The sequence below is a fragment of the Neomonachus schauinslandi genome, chromosome 4 (genome assembly GCF_002201575.2).
Source record: "Neomonachus schauinslandi chromosome 4, ASM220157v2, whole genome shotgun sequence".
Lineage (NCBI taxonomy): Eukaryota > Metazoa > Chordata > Mammalia > Carnivora > Phocidae > Neomonachus > Neomonachus schauinslandi.
This window is the reverse complement of record NC_058406.1, coordinates 186892483-186912879: the sequence shown is the minus strand read 5'-3', so window position 1 is coordinate 186912879 and position 20397 is coordinate 186892483. Positions and strand designations below refer to the sequence as shown.

Genomic DNA, 20397 nt, shown 5'->3' with positions numbered 1-20397 from the left:
CAGCGCGGGGCACGGCACTTCCGGCGACGCTCTAGGCGGCGGGAGGACTGTACATCTGGCTGCCCAGGCGGCTGCGGCGCGGGCGCTTCCGGTGACGCTCTAGGCCGCGGGAGAGCTGTGCACTCCTCTGCTCCTCCGGTCGGCTCCCCAGGCTGGTGCTCCAGGCGCTCACTCCGGTCGCGGCGTCTTCACGGACGGTTCCCGCTCCGGCTCGCCGGCCTCCCAGAGCGGCGACCCTCCCAAGTCTTTCCTCCTTCGCCTCCAGCCAGGCCCGGGTGGGGTCAGGGGCCGCGGGATGAACGAACAAGCCGACTAAGGCTGTGCAGGTGGAGAAAGGTGGGGGCGCCCTGGGGGAGGAGGTGGGCCGAATCCGGGGAACCGTGGGCAGAGGGGACCGGGGGAGGGATGTGGGGAAACCTCCTTCAGGGACAGGGGCCGCGAGCGTCCGCGCCGGGAGGGAGCCCCGCAGCTGCCCGCTTCCCGGCGGGTCCTGCTGCCGCGCGCACCTCGCGGCTCTCCCTCCCGGCGCGCGGCCCCCGCTCGGCTGCAGGGACACCACCTGCGCCCGGGCTCCCGCACCGCTGGTTTTCAGTGCCCGCCCACTTAGGGGCCCGAGGACCCGGGGGAGGCCCCGAGGACCAGCCGTGCGGGCTCTAGGCTGCGTGCGAGACCGAAATCAGACGCGAGCCAGAAAAGGTGGGAACACTGTGTGGAGTGGTGTAAGTGAAGGACAAGAGCAGCCGCAGCATCTGGGAGACTGGGGGCTGGGGGGAGTGAGTGTCATCGTCACTTGGGGTCGGGTACTGCTCCTTGGGGAATCCAGGGTAAGGTCCTGCCAAAGGCAAGTGCGGGGTGAACAACAGGTGTTATTCCATAAATCATCAAAGATCATCAAAGGCAGGGGTTGGATGCCACCGTCAGCCGAGGTTGGTTTGAAGCTCATTTCCTGGGACATGGTTGGGATCCGGCTCTTCTCAGGTGTTAACCAGGTGTTGGGGGCCTAGGACAGAACTCAGAGAATGATTAACTTTCCTGCTTCCCGCTTGGAGTGGGAACAGAGCTTCTTTGGCTTATTGAGAGGCAAATATGGACCATGGGCCTAGCAGAAAGACAGCAGAGATGTAGCCTTTAAAAAATGATGTCCCTTGGGCGCCTGGTTGGCTCAGTCGGTTAAGCATCTGCCTTCGGCTCAGGTCATGATCCTGGAGTCCCAGGATCGAGTCCTGAATCGGGCTCCCTGCTCAGTGGGGAGTCTGCTTGTCCCTCTGACCCTCCCCCCTCTCGTGCTTTCTCTCTCTCACTCTCTCAAATAAATAAAATCTTTAAAAATAAATTAAAAATTTTAAAAAATGATGTCCCCTTAGCTTCCTTACCTTTATGATCTCAGTTTGTTTGGGTCAGGAGTCTGGGCACAGCCTAGTCACGTCTGTGTTTGGGTCTCTCCCAGGGTACGGTGAAGGTGTGAGTGGGGACTGGGTCTCTCCTGAGGCTCCAAGGGGGAGCATCTCCTCCCAAGCTCACTTCGTTGTTGGCAGGATTCAGTTCCTGAGGGTGGGACTTAGTAGGAGTTCTCTGGCGTCTCTCCACACATTAGCTGGGGATGCAGGCTTTCCCACATGCACTGCATTCTTGGGTTTCTCGACAGAATGGACGCTCTCATGTTTCATCGCTGCCGAGAAACCTTTACAGCATCTGCGACAGGTATGCGTCATGGGGCTTGGGTCTTGAACGGCATGTCCCCAAGGCACGTACAGTTGTCTCTCCATGCCCAGGTGCTTTTTCCTATCAGTGACTTCTGTGGCCTCTCTTCAGCCTCCTCGTTCAGACATGCTTACAGAAACCCCAGAGCTCGGAGGGCCCCTTGAAACGTCCACCTGCTCCCTGACAGTGATTCTCTCTACAAGATTCTCCTACAAAAGTCTCTTACTCTGGTGTCCGTCCTGTGTCCTTAACCCTACTCACCAAACAGAAGCACAAGTGGTGAGTGGCCCGTGATGCTGGGCAGGAAGAGGGGCATCATCACAGCTGGGCTAGGCCATCAGTGGTGGACATGGAGGACACTGGCTATCCAGAAGCTAGGAACTCCGTGCCATCTGCTGTGCCCAGTGCGCCCTCACCCTGATCAGCCCGGCACTGGCTTGTCACCCCACCACCTCCCCCACCACCTCTCCAGCTCCCAACTGTGGGACCTGTTGTCATTCCCCAAACATGCCAGGCCTGCTCCTGCCTCTCTCTCAGCTTTGGCTCCTTCTGCTGCCCAGCCTGGAAAGCTCCACCTGTGCTGTCCACACACTCGTTCCCTTTCCTCGTCACTGGACACTGGTCCTACATCTCCACAGGGAATACTGCAATGAGGTGTCCACCATGTCCATCGGCTCGTCGCTGGCTGGGGATAATTTTGATCACGTGGTCAAAATGTCATCTGGGTTTTCCACTGTGTGGTTGCTCTTTTCCTTTTGCAACTAGTAAACCATCCTTGAGGAGAATGATCACGCTGCGGAGCCGTGAGGACACGTGGCCGCTGGACTGGGGGGGTGGGGAAGCACTGCAGTGACGGCCACGGACACACGCAGAGTTGGAGGCGGTGACTGTCCCGTGGCTTTGTGAGAGAACGCCCCAGTGTAGGAAGCACACAGCAAGGCATTAGGAGACCCAGGGATTTGGTGTTTGCAAACCATCTAAGAAGGTCTGGGAGGAAAGGATTTGTATAGATATAAACAAATTCGAAGAGTACACTTCTGCCATGTGGTGAGAACTAGTGTGACGTCTTTCTATTTGTCTCTGTTTTCCAAATTTTCTACAAAATAGTTTGCTTATAGAATAGGAAAAATGGGTTTGGGTCCACCTCCTGTCTTGCATGAACTGCTCTGACAACGAGGAGCCAGAAGAGGGCTCTTTGATTGCCGGCTAGAGCAGTGACTCCATCTGGGCAGCACATTATTTTTCTTTTCCAGTAGGTTCTGGGGTGCATCTTAGGGGGCCTATTGCATTCCCGCAAGAGCACGCCTTTCCTTCTGGGGAGTGCTCCTCTCCCTCTGTTCCCCTACATCATTTTGGAGCCCGAGGCCACACAGGGCCCTGCAGAGATGAGAGGTGGAAAGGTGACAGGGAGACCTGGTCACTGCAAAGTTCTGGTCCCCACCAGGAAACCTGGATTCCCTGGGTTGCTGAAGCAGCGCTTGACCCCGTGGGCTGCCCCCGGTCCTTCCAAGCCTCTGTGTGCCCCAGACGGCGCCAAGGAGTTCCTGTTGCTCACACTTGCTTTGGCAGTGGTCCCCTTGACTTCAACGGTCCAGGCCCTGGGCCCCCAAGACCATGCAAGTGCCTGGAGGAGCGGAGGGGCGTCAGTCGGGCGAGGCAGGTGCAGAGGGGATGAGGGCCAGAGTCACACTGACTGGCCTGCAGCCCCAGCCATGCATGTGGTCTGTCCCTCCACTAATGCAGCCTGTCTGTAGCCCCTCGCTGTGTCTGTCGCCTCTTCTAGTAGTAAGGACCCTGAGAGACAGAGACTACTTTGCTGAGGAGGAAGTGGGGGTTTCCTGAGGACGGAGCTGGCACATGGAAAAAGGAAGTGACACGCCTCACTGGGTCAGGATAACCCTGCCTACTTCTGTGCTGACAGACCAGCACCAATCTCTGTGGCTGGAAACCACAGACGTCCAGTTCATTGCCAGTTGGCGGGCTCTGCTCCATTGACCTTCCTCATTCCAGGGCTGCGCTGAGAGAACACTGCTGCTCACTAGGCAGAGGGCAGAAAGAATTTGGAGAAAGCCTGCTGGCTCTTCATGCAGTGGGGCCGGGAGGGAATGAGCCCAGGCCGTCTGAATCCCCCCGCGCTCCCCGCCAGAACAGTTACCTCTTCTGGCCCCAAAGGAGCTTCAGAATGCAAGTGAGGGTGGAAGGGAGAGCCCAGGCCGCGCGCCCCAGAAGCTTCCTCAGTACCCTGCAGCCCAACCCCCTTCCCGCCTCTGGCCTCCCCCATGCCCTCCAGGCCCCGGCCCCCTCTGGAGCCTCTCCGTCAATCCCCAAGGGCAGCCTGCCAGCTCAGTCCCCAAGGGCAGCCTGCCAGCCCACCCTCTGCATCCTGTGTGCTGAGGCTTTTTCACGGCAACTGGCATCCGGTTTTAACACCCACCACATACTGCATTACTTATTTCTAATTATAAAAAACACGTAAAAGTTAAAACATTTTAAAAGGATGATCTCGAAGGAGAAATAGAGTTTTCGCTCCGCATTCCAGGGGGATACTTCGGGTATTCTGGAGGACTGCCCCTCCCACAAGCGACATTCCCAACAGCAAGTCCGGCCTCCCGCTCACGAGCCTTGGCTCCCACGGCCTGGGGGACAGTCCAGCCCCCGCCCCGCCTCGATCCTGCTGGACAGTCCATCTCCGCCCTCGCCCCCCCCCCCCCCCGATCGGAGCACTGCGACGGGAACGGGCTGCGCGACCCTGCCCTTGCTCCCGCGCTCCCCACGGCCCGGGGCGAGCTGCCAAGGAGCGGACCAGTCTGTGTCGGGGGGCAAGGACACGGACCAGAAGCCCGCAAACTTTATGTAAGGGGCCGGACAGTACAGACGATTTGCGTAATAACCTTTCGTAAGAATCCGTTGTTAATGTGAAGACCGTGGGCGTCCGACGGCTGCACGAAAGCGGGGCGCGAGCTGCGGTCTGGGGCTCGGCCCGGGGCTGCCGTGGGGGTGTCCGCGCCGCCCTCGGGCCCTGCGCTTCCCCGCGTGTCTGTCCACGGCAGGCCGCCCGGGCTCCCTGGGCGCTGTGGACGCGCTGGCGCCGGGTCGGGGACGGGCTGCGGCGGGAGGCGCGTCCGCGCTCCGGGCACGCACCGGGCGGCTCGCCGCTGTGGGACCGCGGGTGCTGCGTGAAGAGCGAGCTGTGCACGGAGGCTTTCCCGCGGTCGCACGGCTTCGCGTCGGTGCTTCACCACGTCCGGCCTGCGGCCAAAAACCCTCCCGCCCTCAGCGCCCTCAGCGGCCTGGGGAGGCCGCTCCCCGCCGGGAGGCTTCCGGGGCTGGAGCGCGAGGGCCCCGCTCCGGGCGGCCTTGCGGGGCTCGGCCTGGCGGATTGCTGGCTCGCCCAGCTGGGTCTCCCCACACCTGCTGGATTCCGGGTGGCCCCTCCAGCTGGGGTCACAGCTACGGCGTCTCCCTCTTGCCCAGTCTTCCTGGTGGGTCACCGGGCTCACGGCGAGGCTGCCTTTGCCTCTGGGCTCGTGTTCATGGTTCCTGTCCTCCCTGGGGGCAGCCCCACCAGCCCCTGGGCACCCCCGTGGCTTCTGCAGGACCCAGCAGGTCCTTGGCCCAGTGGCCGGGCCTTAGGAGCTCTGCGCACCCCCCACCCCAGACACCAGGGGCTCTGTCTCCTCCAGGGTTTCCTGCAGGAGAATGTGCTTCTCGTTCTGGGGTGCGTGCAAATGTCACTAGACTCTGAGCCACAGCATGGAGAGACTTTGGGGACAGCAACATTGTCTCCTTAGAGCCAGTGGTGAGGGAAAAAGGAAACAACGACAGATGCCCGGGGTGGGAAGGAGTGTGTGTGTGGGGGGGGAGGGGGTTCGCAGGATTGAGGTGAGGGGGGAGGCCAGGCCAGAGGCAGGCTGTGAGAAGGGCCCCGGGCCGGGTGGCAGGGCAGCCGTGACGCCGCGGGGACACGGGAAAGGGCTGGCGATGTGCACCTGGAACGTCCTCACGCCCACATGTAAGCCAGAGCAACTTGAGCACCTGGGGGGTTTGGCCTCGCCACGGATGCGCCTCACCTGGGAGGCTCAGGAGCTGCAAGTGTGGGTCCCTCAGGGCTGTGGTGAGAAGAACTGGCAAGTTGCAAGTTAGCAGGTGTAGCGTGCTCTCGCTGAAAAGCTGCGCGAAGCAGAAAGGAGAGCCGGCTCCCACGACTGCGCGAGGCTGCTGTGGGCGCTGGCCTCCCCGCAGAGGGACCGCGGCACCCTGCGTCGGACTGGAAGGACGCGCCCTGCAGCTGGTATTTGGTGGGCCTCTCGCCCTCTCGGTGCTGGTGCGACAGAGCAGTGTCACTGAGAGTATCTCAGATCTGCTTACTTTTCCTCAAAACAAACCAGGACTTCTGGTCAAAGACAACTGCGTAGGGGCCTGTCACTTACTTCTTTCCCCCAAACTACTGAAAACAGAGAGATTATGGAGAATGGCGAGTGGCGAGGTGAGCCCCACAGCACCGCCTGGGCGGCCCCACCTCCGACCGCTCCGGCTGCACCGCCCGCAGACCGAACACTGACCCGGAGCTGCGGCCTCTGCACCGGGGGCCCCGTCTGAGGCCGCGCGGCCGGCCAGCACTTGGACCGCTGCCGGGAGAGGCCCCAGGCAGGGCCACCCGCCCGGGTTTCTGCCCCCCGCATCTCAGACGACACATGCGCCGAGAGAGGGCTGGCTGGGAGACACCCTGGTGGCCCTCCAGTGGGAAATCCCAGTTCAACGGGGGGAAGTCTCAGCACAGTGAGACCCAGCAGCTGCCTGGGCTGGTCTCAACCCACAGGGTGCCATGGAACCCAGGAGAACCCACCGGAGGGCCTGTCCCTGCTGTGCCCGACGCTGGGGATGCACACGTGCAGGACAGGGCACCATAGTGCCTGCCACCCCCGGAGGGCCTGCCCCTGGGGCGCTCCCGGAAAAGGGAGACACTCAGAGGCTCGGCGGTGGGGGGGGGGCCGGCGCCCAGCAGCAGTGCATGGAGGCAGGGCAGCAGCTGACTCTGCCAGGAGAGCGGCCACAGGCACTGCCCCAGCGGGTTCTGAAGAGTGAGCAGGAGTGTGGGAAGGGGCTCTGCGGCAGAAGAGAGCAGAGGGAAAGGCAGGCGGCCAGGGGCCTAGCTGTACTGAGCCTTCTGGAGCCACCAGTGGGTTCTAGCTAAGAAATAACCTCGAGAAGTAAAAATGGGGTCAAAGCAAAAAGGTTCATGTTGAGAAGCTATTTAGAATTTTTAAAGTCCTCTTTGAAGCACAAGATAGAATAGTTTACTAGGATTTCATTGTACATCGTTAATTTCTTGGTAATTCTTGTGAAAAGGGAAAATGTATTTGATTACTTAATGTTTATTCCTATAAGACGAAGAGGTATTATCAGAAGTAAAAGCCACGTTAGAAGCAAAAGGAAGTTGAGTTCACACAACAGAGAGCCAAGTCAGGGAGGCAGAAGATAGATGGGTCTAAGGGAGCTTCACAAAATGAAATGGAAGAGAACAGTTAAAAGAAGACATGAAGGTGTGGAAGGTAGAGAAGACAAGCGGGACGCTTCCAGATGGCTCTTCTGCAGAAGAGGACCAGTCCTTTGACTATGGAAAGGAGTAAAGCTGTCCATCAGGAGCACAGAAGGGCAAGCCTCAGAAACATTCTGCTGAACAAAGAAGTCAGGCACAAAGCTCTGCACAGGTCACCGTTCCGTGTATCTGAAGTTCAAGCTAGAACAGCGGTCAACTTGGGAGTACTGAGAGGGGAGGTTCTGGAAAGTTCTATGTCTTGACCTGGGTGGCTTTACAGGAGGGAAACATGTAAAAAGTCAAGCAGGACACTTAAGATGTGGGAGTTTTAAAAAGGTTAAGTTATACCCTAATAAAAAAATTAAAAATATTAACCACTCCATCTCAGGAAAGATCAATGTACAGTGTCCCACAGCAGCCATGTATCTTGGTGAAGCTCTTCAAGTTCAGGGGCAAGGAAAGAGTGATGAGGCCCCACAGTGACAACGTGGGACAGGCTCAGGAGAGGCCTGCAAGGGAAAACCCCAAACCCCACACACCCCAAGAATTTTACAGACCTCTGAGCTGCCCTTTACTTTAAGGACCATGGAGAGTGTTCTAGAGCTCTCAGAGGTGGAAGAAGCGCCATCGCCGGGGTGCCCTCTCCCAGGCAGGGGCTGGCAGAGGGGTGCTGCTGGGTGGACGAGTGGATCGGGTCCAGGGGAGCAATCTGCCCCTTGTGCCTACAGGTCATTCAATCTGTCCCAGGTGTGGCTCACCGTCCACCATTCACTGGCGGGCTGCTACCCTGTGAACCAGGGGGTGCCCCTCCCACGGGGCAGCCGGAGGCTCAGGTGCACTGAGAGGGGGACAGCAGCCTTGCGGTGGTGCTGCACACAGAATGCAGGGTGGCCGGATGGGAAGCCCTGAACCAGGGGTCGGGAACCCCTGTGTCAGATGCCGGCTTTGGCTGCATAACTTGGACAAATGGCGGCATCTGCCTGAGACCTAAGAAAGGGCTGAAAATCCACGAGCCCATGTGGACACCTGTCCCCTCTTGGCTCCCCTGTGCGGTGGGAGCTGTGTGGCTCGTCCAGGGCAGAGACCACAGCTTTTCATCTGGGCACCTAGGGCCTGGCACACAGTGCTGAGCAGGTGGCTGGCCCATCCACCAGTGGTCACAGCAAACCGTGTGTGTGGGTGTGGGGGCGTCGGCCTCAGAGTCCCAAGTCTGGGTTCACAGTGAGGCTGTGGTAAGTCTTTTCTGAGCCTTGGTTTCCTGCCTGTAAGTTAGGGGTGCTGGAGCCCCCCACGAAATGGGGGCGAAAAGGCGCCCAGGGCTTCTAGCACCGCTCCCGGCAAGTCTGAGCCCTTCGGGACATGAATGTTATTTTAGGGCGCGGTTAAGCACCGGGCCCATTGTTTAAACTGCAGCAACAGTCGGCCCCAGAGCGCGGACGGTGGGCGTGTTCCATTCTCCCCACACTTTCCAAACCGCCTTTGAAGAGCCTCTCCCCGTGAAACAAACTCCCAAACGCTATTTCAGAGTCTGTTAAAATCTGCGCTCCTTCAAGACCGGCCTTCAGTTCCGCTCAGACGTGGGGCCCGACGGTCAGCATCTGCGGCCCGAGGAACGACGACTGGGGCGGGAGAGGGCAGCGCGGCGTCCCCGGAGCCCAGGCTGCGGAGGGAGGACCTGGCCCCTCGGCGGGCGCTGCGGGCGCTGCGGGCGCTGCGGGCGCTGCGGACCAGGGCCCACGGGCGGTTCTGCGCCAACACCCGCCGTCCGAGCGCTCTCCCGGGGGCCGCCGCCTGCGGAGTTTCAAGACTGGGAACCCGCCCGCCCCGCGCTGCAGCTGCATAACTTGGCCCCTGACGCCCCTCCCCGGTTCCCTTCCGCAGCTCCAGCCGGCCGGGCTCGGCGGTATCGGACGGCGACGGCAGGACGGAAGGCCCCACGACGCCGCGCAACCTGCCCCCCGCCCCCGCCCCCGCCCCCGCCCCCGCCCCCGCCCCCGCCCCCGACCCCGCGGAGCCGCAGGCGCGCGCCCCGCCCACAGGAAGTCCCGCCCCGCGCCGCCGGCACTTCCGGGCGCTCTAGGAAGCTCGGAGGACTCTTCGGGGGGGGGGGGACCCGCGCGGGGGCGCCGGAGAGCCTGAGGGCGGGCGCGCGTGCCTGGAGCTGTCCGAGGTGCGCGGTTGCGCGGAGCGATGGAGCCTCTGACAAGTGGTCGGGGAGGCGCAGACCGGAAGGGGATGAGCAAGGGGACCTGGCCTGTCGGGCCCTGAAGGCCGTAGTAAGGGCTTTGGCAAGCAAGCGAGGGACCCCACCCAGCGTCTGACTCGAGAAGACCCCCCTGGTCTGTGGGTGGTTGGAGTGGTCCAGGGGAGGAATGGCGGAGGGCAGCAGGCAAGGCCCACGGAGGCCGTCCTCGCTGCAGCCTGGACTCGGACTGGGGTGCGGGCATCGCCGTCCACCGCTACGGCCAGTCCAAGAACCCTGCGGCCGCTGAAGGAGTCGAGTGCTTAGAAGAGAGCCCTGACCTGGAACAGCGGGACGTGCCAGAGCTGCCTGTCCAGCAGTGGCCTGGCTAGGTGGAGTGGGAGCTGAACCTGCCCGCGCAGGTGCTCCTCCTTTGAGGGCGGGTGAGACCAGAGGTTCCCAACCTGGAGCGCTGTCACTGTCACTGGGCGTATCGGAAATAAACCCAGATTCCCTGCTTTACCCGAAGCCTACGTCGTCTGTCTCCCCGGGGATGGGCTGGGAAGCTGTGTTTTCCAGCGGGTTCCCCAGGTGATGTAACCGCGTGGCCCCTCAGTGGGTGCTCACACCCCGTGAAATAAGATCTTAGAAAATGCAAGGCAAGGGGTCTTATGGGAGGCCAGTGCCTCATAAGAATTCACTGAGCTCAGCGTGAGACCTCCAACGCCAAGACGGGGGGCTGTGAAGCCACTCCCACGAGGAGATACAGCTTGAACAAAAGGGAGGGCAAGGCTGGGAAAAATGGTTGAAACGTATCCACTGTCTGAAAAGACTGTAGAGAAGCCTCCTCTCGTGGGCTTCTTGATGGGGCCTGTAGCGGCGACAGGAAACAGCTCTCCGCTTCTTGCGACCAAGGGTGGCTGGACTCAGCATGGGGGTGAGGCACACAGCCCCTTGGAGCTAGCGCCCTGGCGTGGCGTCGGTGAACATGAGAGAAGGAGAGTTTCACCTCCTGCTGCTTCCCTGGTGATGGTGCTGGTGTTTGGGGGCATGGGATCTTTGCCTGAAGGCTTTGCTGTGACCCTGCGCTGCGGGGTGGGTGCGGGTCCTCTCACTGATATTTCCCAGATGCTAAAAGTGTTCACTGATGGTTATATCCTGCATGGCGACGGTGACAAGGTTCTCTCTAGTGCAGACTACCGATGCCTGTCCACGAGCCCTGCATCCGCGGTCCCCTCCCTGACTCCGCTGCGAGCCAGCATGCTTCTCCACATTCACTACATTCAGAAGCTCCCTCTCCTCGTGAACTCTGATCCCCCGACAGCCTGACCCTCTACCAAAGGCTTCGCCATGTCTAGTCCACTCACTGGCCTCTTTCCAGTGTGAACTCTCTGATGTTGGACCTAGCCTGAGCTCGCGCTTAACCCCTCGCACGTTTATGGCGTTCTTGAGGTCTTCGCCCCGCAGACTCCAGCGTGTAGAGCTGCCGCCCGTGCCGTCCCCGGACACCACACCCAGCTTGTCTCTGAGCGCACTGCGGTTTCCAGCCCTGACTGAGGGCCGGTCTGCACCTGTGGCCGCCTGTCTGAGGCTCACAAACACCCGCGTGACTTCTGAAGTGCTGGCTGCGTGTGGGTGAGGATTTCCAGCAAAATCTCGCTTGAGGCCATCTATCCGAACACTGAGTAAATTGTGGCCTTTAGCATTTATCTTGTGAATAACACCCAATGCAAGTGGCACCAGACATTAAATTTTGTCCCTCACCTCCACCCGCGCTCCCAGGCCGGCCTGCCTCTGCCCCCCCGCCGCCCGCCACTCCCAGGCGGGTCCCGCAGACCAGCTATCCCCCGGCCGGTGCCGCCATGCGAGGCCCCGCCGCTAGGGGCGCCAGACAGAGCGGGCGGCGCTGCGGGGAGGGTGGGACCTGCTCCTTCCGCGGCACTTCCAGCCTGGTGGCCCCGGGACACTCTCCCCTCCGCCGCCGTCCTACCCGCTGCCGGTTTTTTCAGCGTGCAAAGCTTCGTCGCGCAGGGTGTGGGTCCAGCCCGGCCGTCCTCCAGCCCCGAGACCCCCGCCCGGATTCACCCCTCCGCAGAGATCCCAGTCAGAGACACTCCTACGCAGGGGTCTCTGAGAAGAGCAGTTTGCCTGGTTTTCACTAGCGTTGGGAAAACCCTGCCAGATCTGGTTTAGTGGACAACCTTGGGTTTAAAAGATAAAGCGGGGGGATTGATCACTGATACACTTGGGTGACTCCTAGTGACTGTTCAGTCGTGCTGCAGATGTGCAGAGCCACCACCTGGCTGCACGCTGAGGACAGAGTTGGATGAGACTTGCTGTGTGGAATGCCATCTCCTAGGTGGGGACGCCCAGCACAGTGCAGATGCTCAAGAAAGGCTTACTGAGGGGCGCCTGGGTGGCTCAGTTGGTTGAGCGACTGCCTTCAGCCCAGGTCATGATCCTGGAGTCCTGGGATCGAGCCCCGCATCGGGCTCCCTGCTCAGCAGGGAGTCTGCTTCTCCCTCTGACCCTCCCCCCTCTCATGCTCTCTATCTCATTATCTCTCAAATAAATAAATAAAATCTTAAAAAAAAAAAAAGGCTTACTGAGGGGCGCCTGGGTAGCTCAAGCGGTGAAGCATCTGCCTTCGGCTCAGGTCATAATCTGGGGGTCCTGGGATAGAGCCCGGCATGGGGCTCCCTGCTCAGTGGGGAGCCTGCTTGTCCCTCTGCATCTGCCTCTCCCCCTGCTTGTGCTCACTCTCACTCTCTCAAATAAACAAAATCTTTTTAAAAAAATTTTATTTGAGAGAGAGAGAATGAGAGAGAGAGCACATGAGACGGGGGAGGGTCAGAGGGAGAAGCAGACTCCCTGCCGAGCAGGGAGCCCGATGCGGGACTCAATCCAGGGACTCCAGGATCATGACCTGAGCCGAAGGCAGTCACTTAACCAACTGAGCCACCCAGGCGCCCATCAAATAAACAAAATCTTAAAAAAAAAAAAAAAAAAAAGGTTTACTGAGTGGATGAGACAGGAATGCACAAACGTAATAAATTATCATGGGAAAGGGTGTAATTGTTTTCCGGATGGTAGGCCGCGTGGGTTCGGAACTCCTACTTGTTAACCTCCGACTCTGGCCTGTGCTCTGCTGGTCCTGTGTGTGTGAGAGCACATCTGTAGCAGGAGGAATTAGGCCAACCCGATGGCAGTACAATTCTTATCCTTGTGGTGGTGAATTGTATGTGTCAACTTGACTAAGCCATGGGGTGCTTAGCTATTTGGTCAAACATTATTCTGGGTTTGTCTGTGCAGCCGTTTCTGGATGAGATGAACATTTCAATTAGCAGACTGAGTGAAATGGGCCGCTCTCTCCTTCAGTCAGTTGAAGGGCTGAACAGAACAAAAAGGCCCAGTTGGACCAGTGCAGGCCCCGCCCCACCCAGTCCTTGTAGACACGTACGTGGGGCACAGGGGTCTGTGGGACAGTCTGGGGCGGTGTGGAGGACCTCCAGGCTCTGCTCTTGGTGGCCGCCTGCCAGGTCCGGTCTCGGTGCTGGCATCCGAGTGCAGCCTCCACGCAGAGGTGGCAGGATGACCCTCCAGCGCACAGCTGCCGCCCCGCTCCCCGTGAAGCCCCAGGGGCTGTGCGTGCAGGCTGCTGGAGCGCCGCTGAGGCCCCACATTACCCCCGCGGTGTTAGGGGGAGACAAGAGTTGGGAGAAGGCGGCTTTCCCTCCTCTTTCAGGCCACAGCGCACCAGCAGAGGCGACTAAGGAGGTGCCCTGAGCCCTGAGCCCCGAAGCTGATATCCAGAGACTGCCTGACTTCTACTCCTCTCCCCTACAGCTGCTCTCCCCCTGAGGGCGGGGGGGCGCATGGCGAGGGAGTCCAAAGTGCTTGGTGGCCACGGGGCCCTGGGAGTGTGGCCCGGAGAGGTGAGGCCGTAGGGCTTGGAACTGGGGAAGTGAGGCTCGGAGCTACAGCCAAGGGAGGGGCCGGGCAGCTCCTCAATGTGGGGTGGGGGTGGGGTCCCGAAGTGTTCCGGAGGGAGCAGGTGGGACAGGGAAGGCGCCTGCTTCCCCACCCAGCTGAGCTCTTTCCTGTACCTCGGGCTGGAAGTCTGCGAGCTACAGGACAGGTCTGAGAAGGCCAAAGCCAAGGCCTGGCCACAGCCGCAGAGCTCTAGGCCTGTCAGGGGTCGAACATCCTGGGCCCCCCTCTTCCCGGGGCTGGAGGCAGCTGCGAAGCCTGGGCCACTCCGCATACGGCTCAGGGTAACGGACAGGAGGCACCTTGCCTCGGCCAGCCACCCCCCGACCTCACCTGTGCCGCTTGGGCTCCCGACGCCTGGAAACACGCAGCTATGGCTCCAAGCTCAGTGAGGAGGCCTCCAGGCGTCAGGCCCGCGGCAGTGGTCCCCCGAGACCAAACGCCAGCCACGCCTCTCCAGAGACAGGCAGGAGCGACCCCCATGTCCATCCGTTAAAAAGAATTTATTTGGGCCACTGGGCGTGCGGGGCTCGCTGCGCCGATCAGGAAGAGGGGGAGGCAGGAGCCCTCTCCGCGGAACCTCCCCCTGGTCCCCCCCGCCCCGGCCTCCCGCCCGCTACTCCCGGTAGTGGACCCTCTGGTGCTGGATGAGCTGGGAGCTCTGGCCGAAGGCCTTGCCGCACGCGCCGCAGGCGAAGGGCTTCTCGCCCGTGTGGGTCCGCAGGTGGCGGAAGAAGTGGGAGCGGCCGCGGAAAGCCTTGCCGCACTCGCCGCACTCGTAGGGCTTCTCGCCGGTGTGGATGCGCTGGTGCTCGATGAGCACGGAGCTCCAGATGAAGGCCTTGCCGCACTGGCTGCAGGCGTAGGGCTTCTCGCCCGTGTGCAGCCGCTGGTGCCGCACCAGGTTGGAGCTCTGGCTGAAGGCCTGGCCGCACTCGCCGCACTCGTACGGCTTCTCGCCGTTGTGGACGCGCAGGTGCTGCGTGAAGTGCGAGCTGTGACTGAAGGCGCGGCCGCACTGGGCGCACTCGTACGGCTTCTCGCCCGTGTGGATGCGGTGGTGCTGGATGAAGCCCGACCAGCCGCGGAAGCGCTTCCCGCACTCGTGGCACGCGTACGGCTTCTCGCCCGTGTGGATGCGCTGGTGCTTGAGCAGCAGCGACTTGTACCTGAAGCTCTTGCCGCAGGCCTCACAGCGGTGCGGCTTCCCGCCGCGCGGGCCACCCTGCCGGGCCCCGGGCCCCGCCGCCCGGCCGCCCTCCGGCTCGCCGGCCCGCTCGGGCCCCCCCGCCGGCCCAGAGGCTCCCTGGGGCAGCAGCGTCAGGCGCCACGGGCCCGTCTTCTGGGGGCAGGGTGCCGTGCCCGCCAGCTGGCCCGTGGGCCGCTCCAAGCCTGACTCCTGCCCAAAGCGGCCCCCACACCTGGGTCTGCGGGGAAGGGTCCTCAGCGCCCCCCCGGCCGGGTCCACCTCGTCTTCGGGATGGCGGGGGTGGGGAGATGACGGAGCCTGCCCGGGCTCTGCCTCCGAGTCTGAAAGGAGACGTGGAGGGGCAGATGGCACCCACCCCGGCATTGGCCTCCCCCTCCGCCGGACCCCGGCTCTGCCGATCTAGCTGATAGCGCCAGCACGGAGCGCGGCAGTGCTGGGGGCCAGGGTGAGGGCAGACCTGGGGGACAACGCCCCCAGAGATTGAGCCCCAGAGCCCAGTGGCAGAGCCCCGTGCGTCGGGTGCTGCCCAGGCTCCTGGCAGGGATGTGGCCGCCCCCCTGCGGCAGTGCCAGGAACCAGATGGAGTCTAGGTGGCAACTATCTCCAGGCCTGCCCCCCTGTGAAGCTCCTGACACCTCCAGGACCTCCCAGCAAGGGGGGACAGAGGCCCCACGGGGGCATCCCAAGGGCTTCCATGGGGCGGGGGATGTGGCCAGGGGCTGAGGGCCAGAATTAGTGCGGCCCCAGCCAGGCTGTGGGGAGAAGGGGATGCGGACCAGAGCTTAATTTAGGGGACTAGTGGAGGCCCACGGCACTACACGGTGGGGAGGAGGGGACCAGGATGACTCCCTGGCTGCTGGCCTGGTGGCGGACTGCTGCCGAGTGGGAGATGCTGACTGGCTACAGCTCTGGGGCTCAGGAAAGGGGTCCGGGCCATCGAGGACAGAAGTGAGCACTGAGGCAGGGACAAGTGAGATGCAGTGTGCTGGGAGCGTGGTGCCCGAAGCAGTGGGCGCTGCAGAGAGCCCGGCACGTGGCAACCATGGGTACGTGCACTCGGGCAGGGACCGGATGGGGGTTCCGCTCACTCACCTGGCCAGCAGGTGTCTCTGCCAATCTGGACCTCCTCCACATCTTGGAGATCCAGGTCGGACAGCTGCTCCTCCTGCAGTGGCCGGGAGAGCGCCTCAGGGCTGCAGCCAGAGGGGCCTGGGGGCACAGGGGGATGGGGGCTCGTCTCCCCCTCCTCTCCAACCTAGCCCAGGCCTCGCCCAGCTGCCTGTAGAATGCCACTGCTCCTCACACAACACACCTCCTCGCCCTCCTGGGGGTCCCGGGGGGCCGGTGCTCCCCAGGAGCCACAAAGGGAGACGGGCGCAGCCACGTGACACTCCTTCCCGGAGAGTGAGGGGCCCTAGGCACTGCCTGGCTGCTCTGGAGTGGGGGGCAGTTCTGGGGACACGGGCCTTTCTGGGCTGCAACCTTCACAGTCTCCTCCCCCAGCCCTCCAGCCGCTCACCACCACCTCTGAAGGCCGGAGCCCTGGCTGGGCTGTGTCCCCCAACCCCGGGCACCTCCAGGGAGGCCGTGACACAGCACCTGCTCTGCTCAGTGGAGGCCCCAGGCCTGGGCTCTCGTGGACACCACAGGGGAAGGCGTTTGGGGCCAGGAGGGCAGGGGGAACTTTTCTGGCTGGAAGGGACGCTCCTTGTTTGTAAAATGGCACAGAAAGTCCATGCTTGGATGTGGACACGGGGAGAAGAGAGTCGGGGTGGGGGAGAGCCAGAGTTCAGGTCTCAGGTGCCAAGGCCAGGCACCCTATCTGGAAGGCCTGTTCCTGGCTGGGGGGTAGCGCCGCCCTGGCCACACGGCTCCTCCCCACCTCTGGGCAGCTGGTACCTGGGGCTGCACGTCCTTCTTGTCCCCTGCTCCTGCCCACAGACTGCCCCTCCAGCCACAGGGCTCCAGACCATACCTTCCAGAACGAGTTCTGGAAGCCTGTGGTTTGGCAGGCACAGCCTTGTGCCAGGCCCCTTGGCCAACCCAGCACAGCCCTGGCTCCCAGTGTCTGCCCTGTTCCACACCCCACCCGCCTAACTCCCTGCTCTGGAGGCTCGGGGAGGAGTGGCCGCCAGCTCTTTGCACCAGTTTCATGCCCACCCCACCCCCAGGGACCAGGCCGAGTGCCCTGTGCCCATGCTGCTCCCTTCACCCGCTCTAGCGGACAGATGGCTCCCCGCTCAAGGACGCCCTCTGCCCCCCTCCAGCATTGTGCCCAGCCAGAGATTTAGAAACTGGCTCTTGTGTGAGGTGATGTGGGAGACTGGTGGGACCCAGCCCTGGGGCGGGCATGAGGGACCCCAGGTTTTGCAGGGCGGACCCCACCCACTCTGGTCTGGGAGTTGAGAGGCTGGGGCTCCAGAAGTCCTGGCCTCACTGGCTGGAGGGCCCTGGGTAGGTTCCTGAGATGCTGGGGTCTTTCCTCTGAGGGCATGTGTGGCCCCCAGGGCACCGAGGAAGTCACCAGCAAAGGAAATGAGGTCGACCGTGAGGGGCAGCCTCTGCCCTGGACAGCAGCTTGGTCATGGGGCCCTGCTCTCTCTGCTGGGCTGCTCTCCACAGGGAGGGGATGAAGGCAACCCCTCTCCTCCTTCTGGCCCCTTGGACCTCCCTGGGCCCCATCACCCTCCAGCCACGCCTCCTCCTTCAGAGCCTGCTGGAGGCCCCGCCCCTCTCTTCTTTAGGATCAACCTTGGTTGTTTTCCTTGCAGGCAGGGCCCCCCCCCCCCCCCCCGTTTCTGAATAGTACAGAGCGTGCTGAAGCTGCTGGCTGCAGCCCACACTCCCTCTCACTGGGCAAGGCCCCTGGGCACTTGAGCGCACTTGGCTGTGGCTCAGCAGACCCAGCCCGGCCTTCCAGGTTCTTGCTGGATCAGGGGCAGCCCCACTCTGCCTGGGCAGGAGGACCTGCATCTTGGGCACCAGTCTTCTCATCCAGCAGAACTGGTTGGGTCTGCATGTCTTCGGGACAGCCCCTCCCCAGTCCTACGTCCTGCCAGTTAGAAGCCACGGGCCCCAGCTTGCTGGGCCCAGTGGGGGGAGGCGGGCTTGAGTCACACTGATGTGTTCTAAATCCTACTGGCTTCCACTGGCTCACATCTGGGCTTCCATGTCCCCATCAGAAACATGGGGACAGGAGGCCCTACCTTGCCAGGCTGTTTTGAGAGGTGGCATGAGAAACTGGAGGTGGAGAGTGGGCCCTGGAATCCTGACTGCATGGGGACAGGGGGCGCGGACACAGGGGGTGGGGGCCCTGGGGGAGGCCCTCAAACCACCCTGCAGGGAGAGGCAGATGTACCAGCGAAGGCCTGCAGAGCATGTTCTCCTTCCTGGCAGCACCCAGCTCCACACCCCCCCATGCCCCCAGCCTGGTCTCCATGGGGACGGGCATGGGGCCGGGAGAGATCCCCGAGCCAGGCGCAGCACAGGGCACGGCTAGGAGCCGCTCCCGTTCCAATCCTGGACTGAACTGGGGAGTGAATCCCATGTTCCCTAGCTGTGTGTGACCTCTGTGGGCCTCACTGTCCTCATTGTTAATGTGGCCACCGGGCTTCAAGACAGCCCGCACAGAGCCCTCGGCACAGAGCGGGCGCATCTCAGCCATCATCACGTCACTCCCTGTAATGCCGGGGCTTGCCAAGAGTGAGAGCCCCGGACGCAGAGCGAGCCCCACCCCCTGAGCCCAGGGCCAGCTCTTTAGAACACAGGTGAGATGAAACACACCCAGGCCCTTGACCTGGTGGTCATCAGCTCACCCGTGTCCTCAGCTGTGAGGAGCGAGGCCAGGCCTCCTGGGGCACGTGGGGCATGGACAGAGCCCCTGCGACTTCCTGATGGCTGTGAGCAAGACCCAGGGGCACCACATGCCATGGGCTTAGACACCTCTCCGCCCCTGGCGCCCCGCCAGTCACAGGCTACTGCCATGCCTTTGACATGCATGAGAAACTGGAGGTGGAGAGTGGGCCCCTCCCTGCCAGGAGGCTGGGACAGGCTGGAAGCTCCATCCCTGCAGGTCCCAGGGGGCCCCAACCCAAACCAGCCTGCCCAGAACTCTGGATGCTATTTTCCTGGGGTGGGAGCAAAGGCTCATAAAGGGAGATGGGAGAACACAGGGCCCTACCACTGAGGCTGCTCTTCCCCAACCCCCAAACACAGTCCCACGGGACTGTGGAGAGCCATTGCTCACAAGGCTTGGTCTCCAGCCTCAACCATGGCTGCCCCGTCCCGACCCAAGTGTGAGGGTGCAGGAGCCCCAGCACCCAGGGAGCCGCCCTGTTTCCAGCCTGCAGTACCGGTGGTGTGGGCCAGGCGAATGGTGCAGGGAGGCGGAGGGAGCGCAGGGTGAGTACCGTGTTGATGACCGTGGAGGTGAAGCCGGGCCTCGCGGTGGTGGGTTCCAGGTGTCCCTGGTGACGCAAGATTGACAGGGGACGGGACACGAGGGGGCTCCTGACTGTCCCCCAGGGTCGCCATCTTCCCCAAGGCCTGCTGAAGGTATGCACACCTGGGACCTGGGGAAATGAAAACCATGGCAGGATGAGGGGGGTCAGAGGGATGAGTGGAGGGCGGGGGCAATGCCAGCTGCCGGTCAGCCACAGGGGAGCTGGGGGCTCCTTTGCCGGAGGGCGGGGGGCAAGGATGCCGGGGGGCGGGGGGGCATGTGGGGCTTGGAGTGAGAGCAGCTGGGCCCCCGGTATGTTTCTTCCGCCACGTGGACAGCACCAGCACACCCACAGGGACCAAGTCCAAGCACTCATCTGAGCAACGGTCTGGTCTGGAACGTTCTCCCAACCCAGATCCTAAAGCAGGTGGGATCTCCCTGAAGAACCTCCTGCAGCACAGCTGGGGGCTGCTGGCCCTGGAGAAGGGTGAGAAACCGCACTATGCCTGCTGGAGCATGAACGTTCTAGATTAAATCTTAACAAGACAATTCCTGAGAGGGAAACCGCCTTCCTCTGACCCTGCAGAGCCACGGAAGCTGCGGGCCGGAAACCGTATGAGCGGCCCACAGTGCTCTGAGCCTCCTCTGGGGTCGAAGGTATCTGGCTTTAATTTGGTTTGCAAGCATGGTTTGATGCAGTGTGAGAAGGATTTTTCTTTTACACTGTGGTGAAGCAGGATTCCTCATTAGGGTGTGAAGAAGAGGACGCAGGAAGGACAAAAGTTAAAGTACATTAAGCAATGGTTGCCAACAGTATCTGCTTCAAGGTGGGGAGGCAGCCTCCACAGGGCTCCTCGCCAGCGCCTGGGCCATCTCGGCACACCGCATTCCCTAATGATGGGAAGGGTCACGGACACTCGGGGAAGTGGACACAACTGGACGCAGGGTGGGGCTGCAGTCATGACGTCTGGGTGCGGGCCCTCAACCTCCTAAGTCTCAGCTCAAGTTACCCGGTTCGCTTCCCGGGACTTCTCAGGGAAGGGGCACATTCCCCCACCCTGGTTCGCACAGGTAGCGCGCGCTCACGGCCGCCCACCGGGCCACCGGCACGAGATCCGAGCGCAGGCTCCACGCCCACACTGCTGCAAACGGCTGCAGGCGAAGGGGACGGAGACGCCGCGGCCAGGAGCAGACCTTCCCGCCCCCTCTCCTCCCGGCCTGGAGCCTGAGCCCCGTGGGGAACGGCCCGATCTCGGGGCGCTGGGCGACAGGGCGCAGCCTGCCCGGCCGAGGTCCGGCGCTCACGCCCCCGGCCGCGGACTTCTCTGAGCCTC

At 62.2% G+C, this 20397-nt stretch overlaps 1 protein-coding gene across 2 annotated transcripts; it reads right to left on the bottom strand.

Moving 5' to 3' along the window:
* Positions 1-13928: 13928 nt before the first annotated feature.
* Positions 13929-20397, bottom strand: GLI4 (GLI family zinc finger 4). Of its 2 annotated transcripts, XM_044914694.1 has the most exons (4): positions 19440-20394; positions 19032-19193; positions 15715-15831; positions 13929-14942 (listed from the first exon to the last, which is right to left on the bottom strand). In XM_044914694.1, exons 2-4 carry the CDS (start codon positions 19153-19155, stop codon positions 14029-14031), a joined length of 1155 nt encoding a protein of 384 aa, XP_044770629.1. In that variant the 5' UTR covers positions 19156-19193; positions 19440-20394; the 3' UTR covers positions 13929-14028. The 2 variants fall into 2 exon arrangements, with proteins under 2 accessions (XP_044770629.1, XP_021543971.1); XM_021688296.2 differs by having other exon boundaries at positions 15715-15787; positions 18975-20397.

Coding starts and splice junctions, on each gene's coding strand:
- GLI4 (XM_021688296.2), bottom strand. CDS start 19,439: ATGAGTGCTTGGACTTGGTCCCTGTGGGTGTGCTGGTGCTGTCCACGT. Junction 15,788..18,974: donor TCGCCTGGCCCACACCACCG/GTACTGCAGGCT, acceptor CGGCCACTGCAG/GAGGAGCAGCTGTCCGACCT. Junction 14,943..15,714: donor CAGAGACACCTGCTGGCCAG/GTGAGTGAGCGG, acceptor GTCTCCTTTCAG/ACTCGGAGGCAGAGCCCGGG.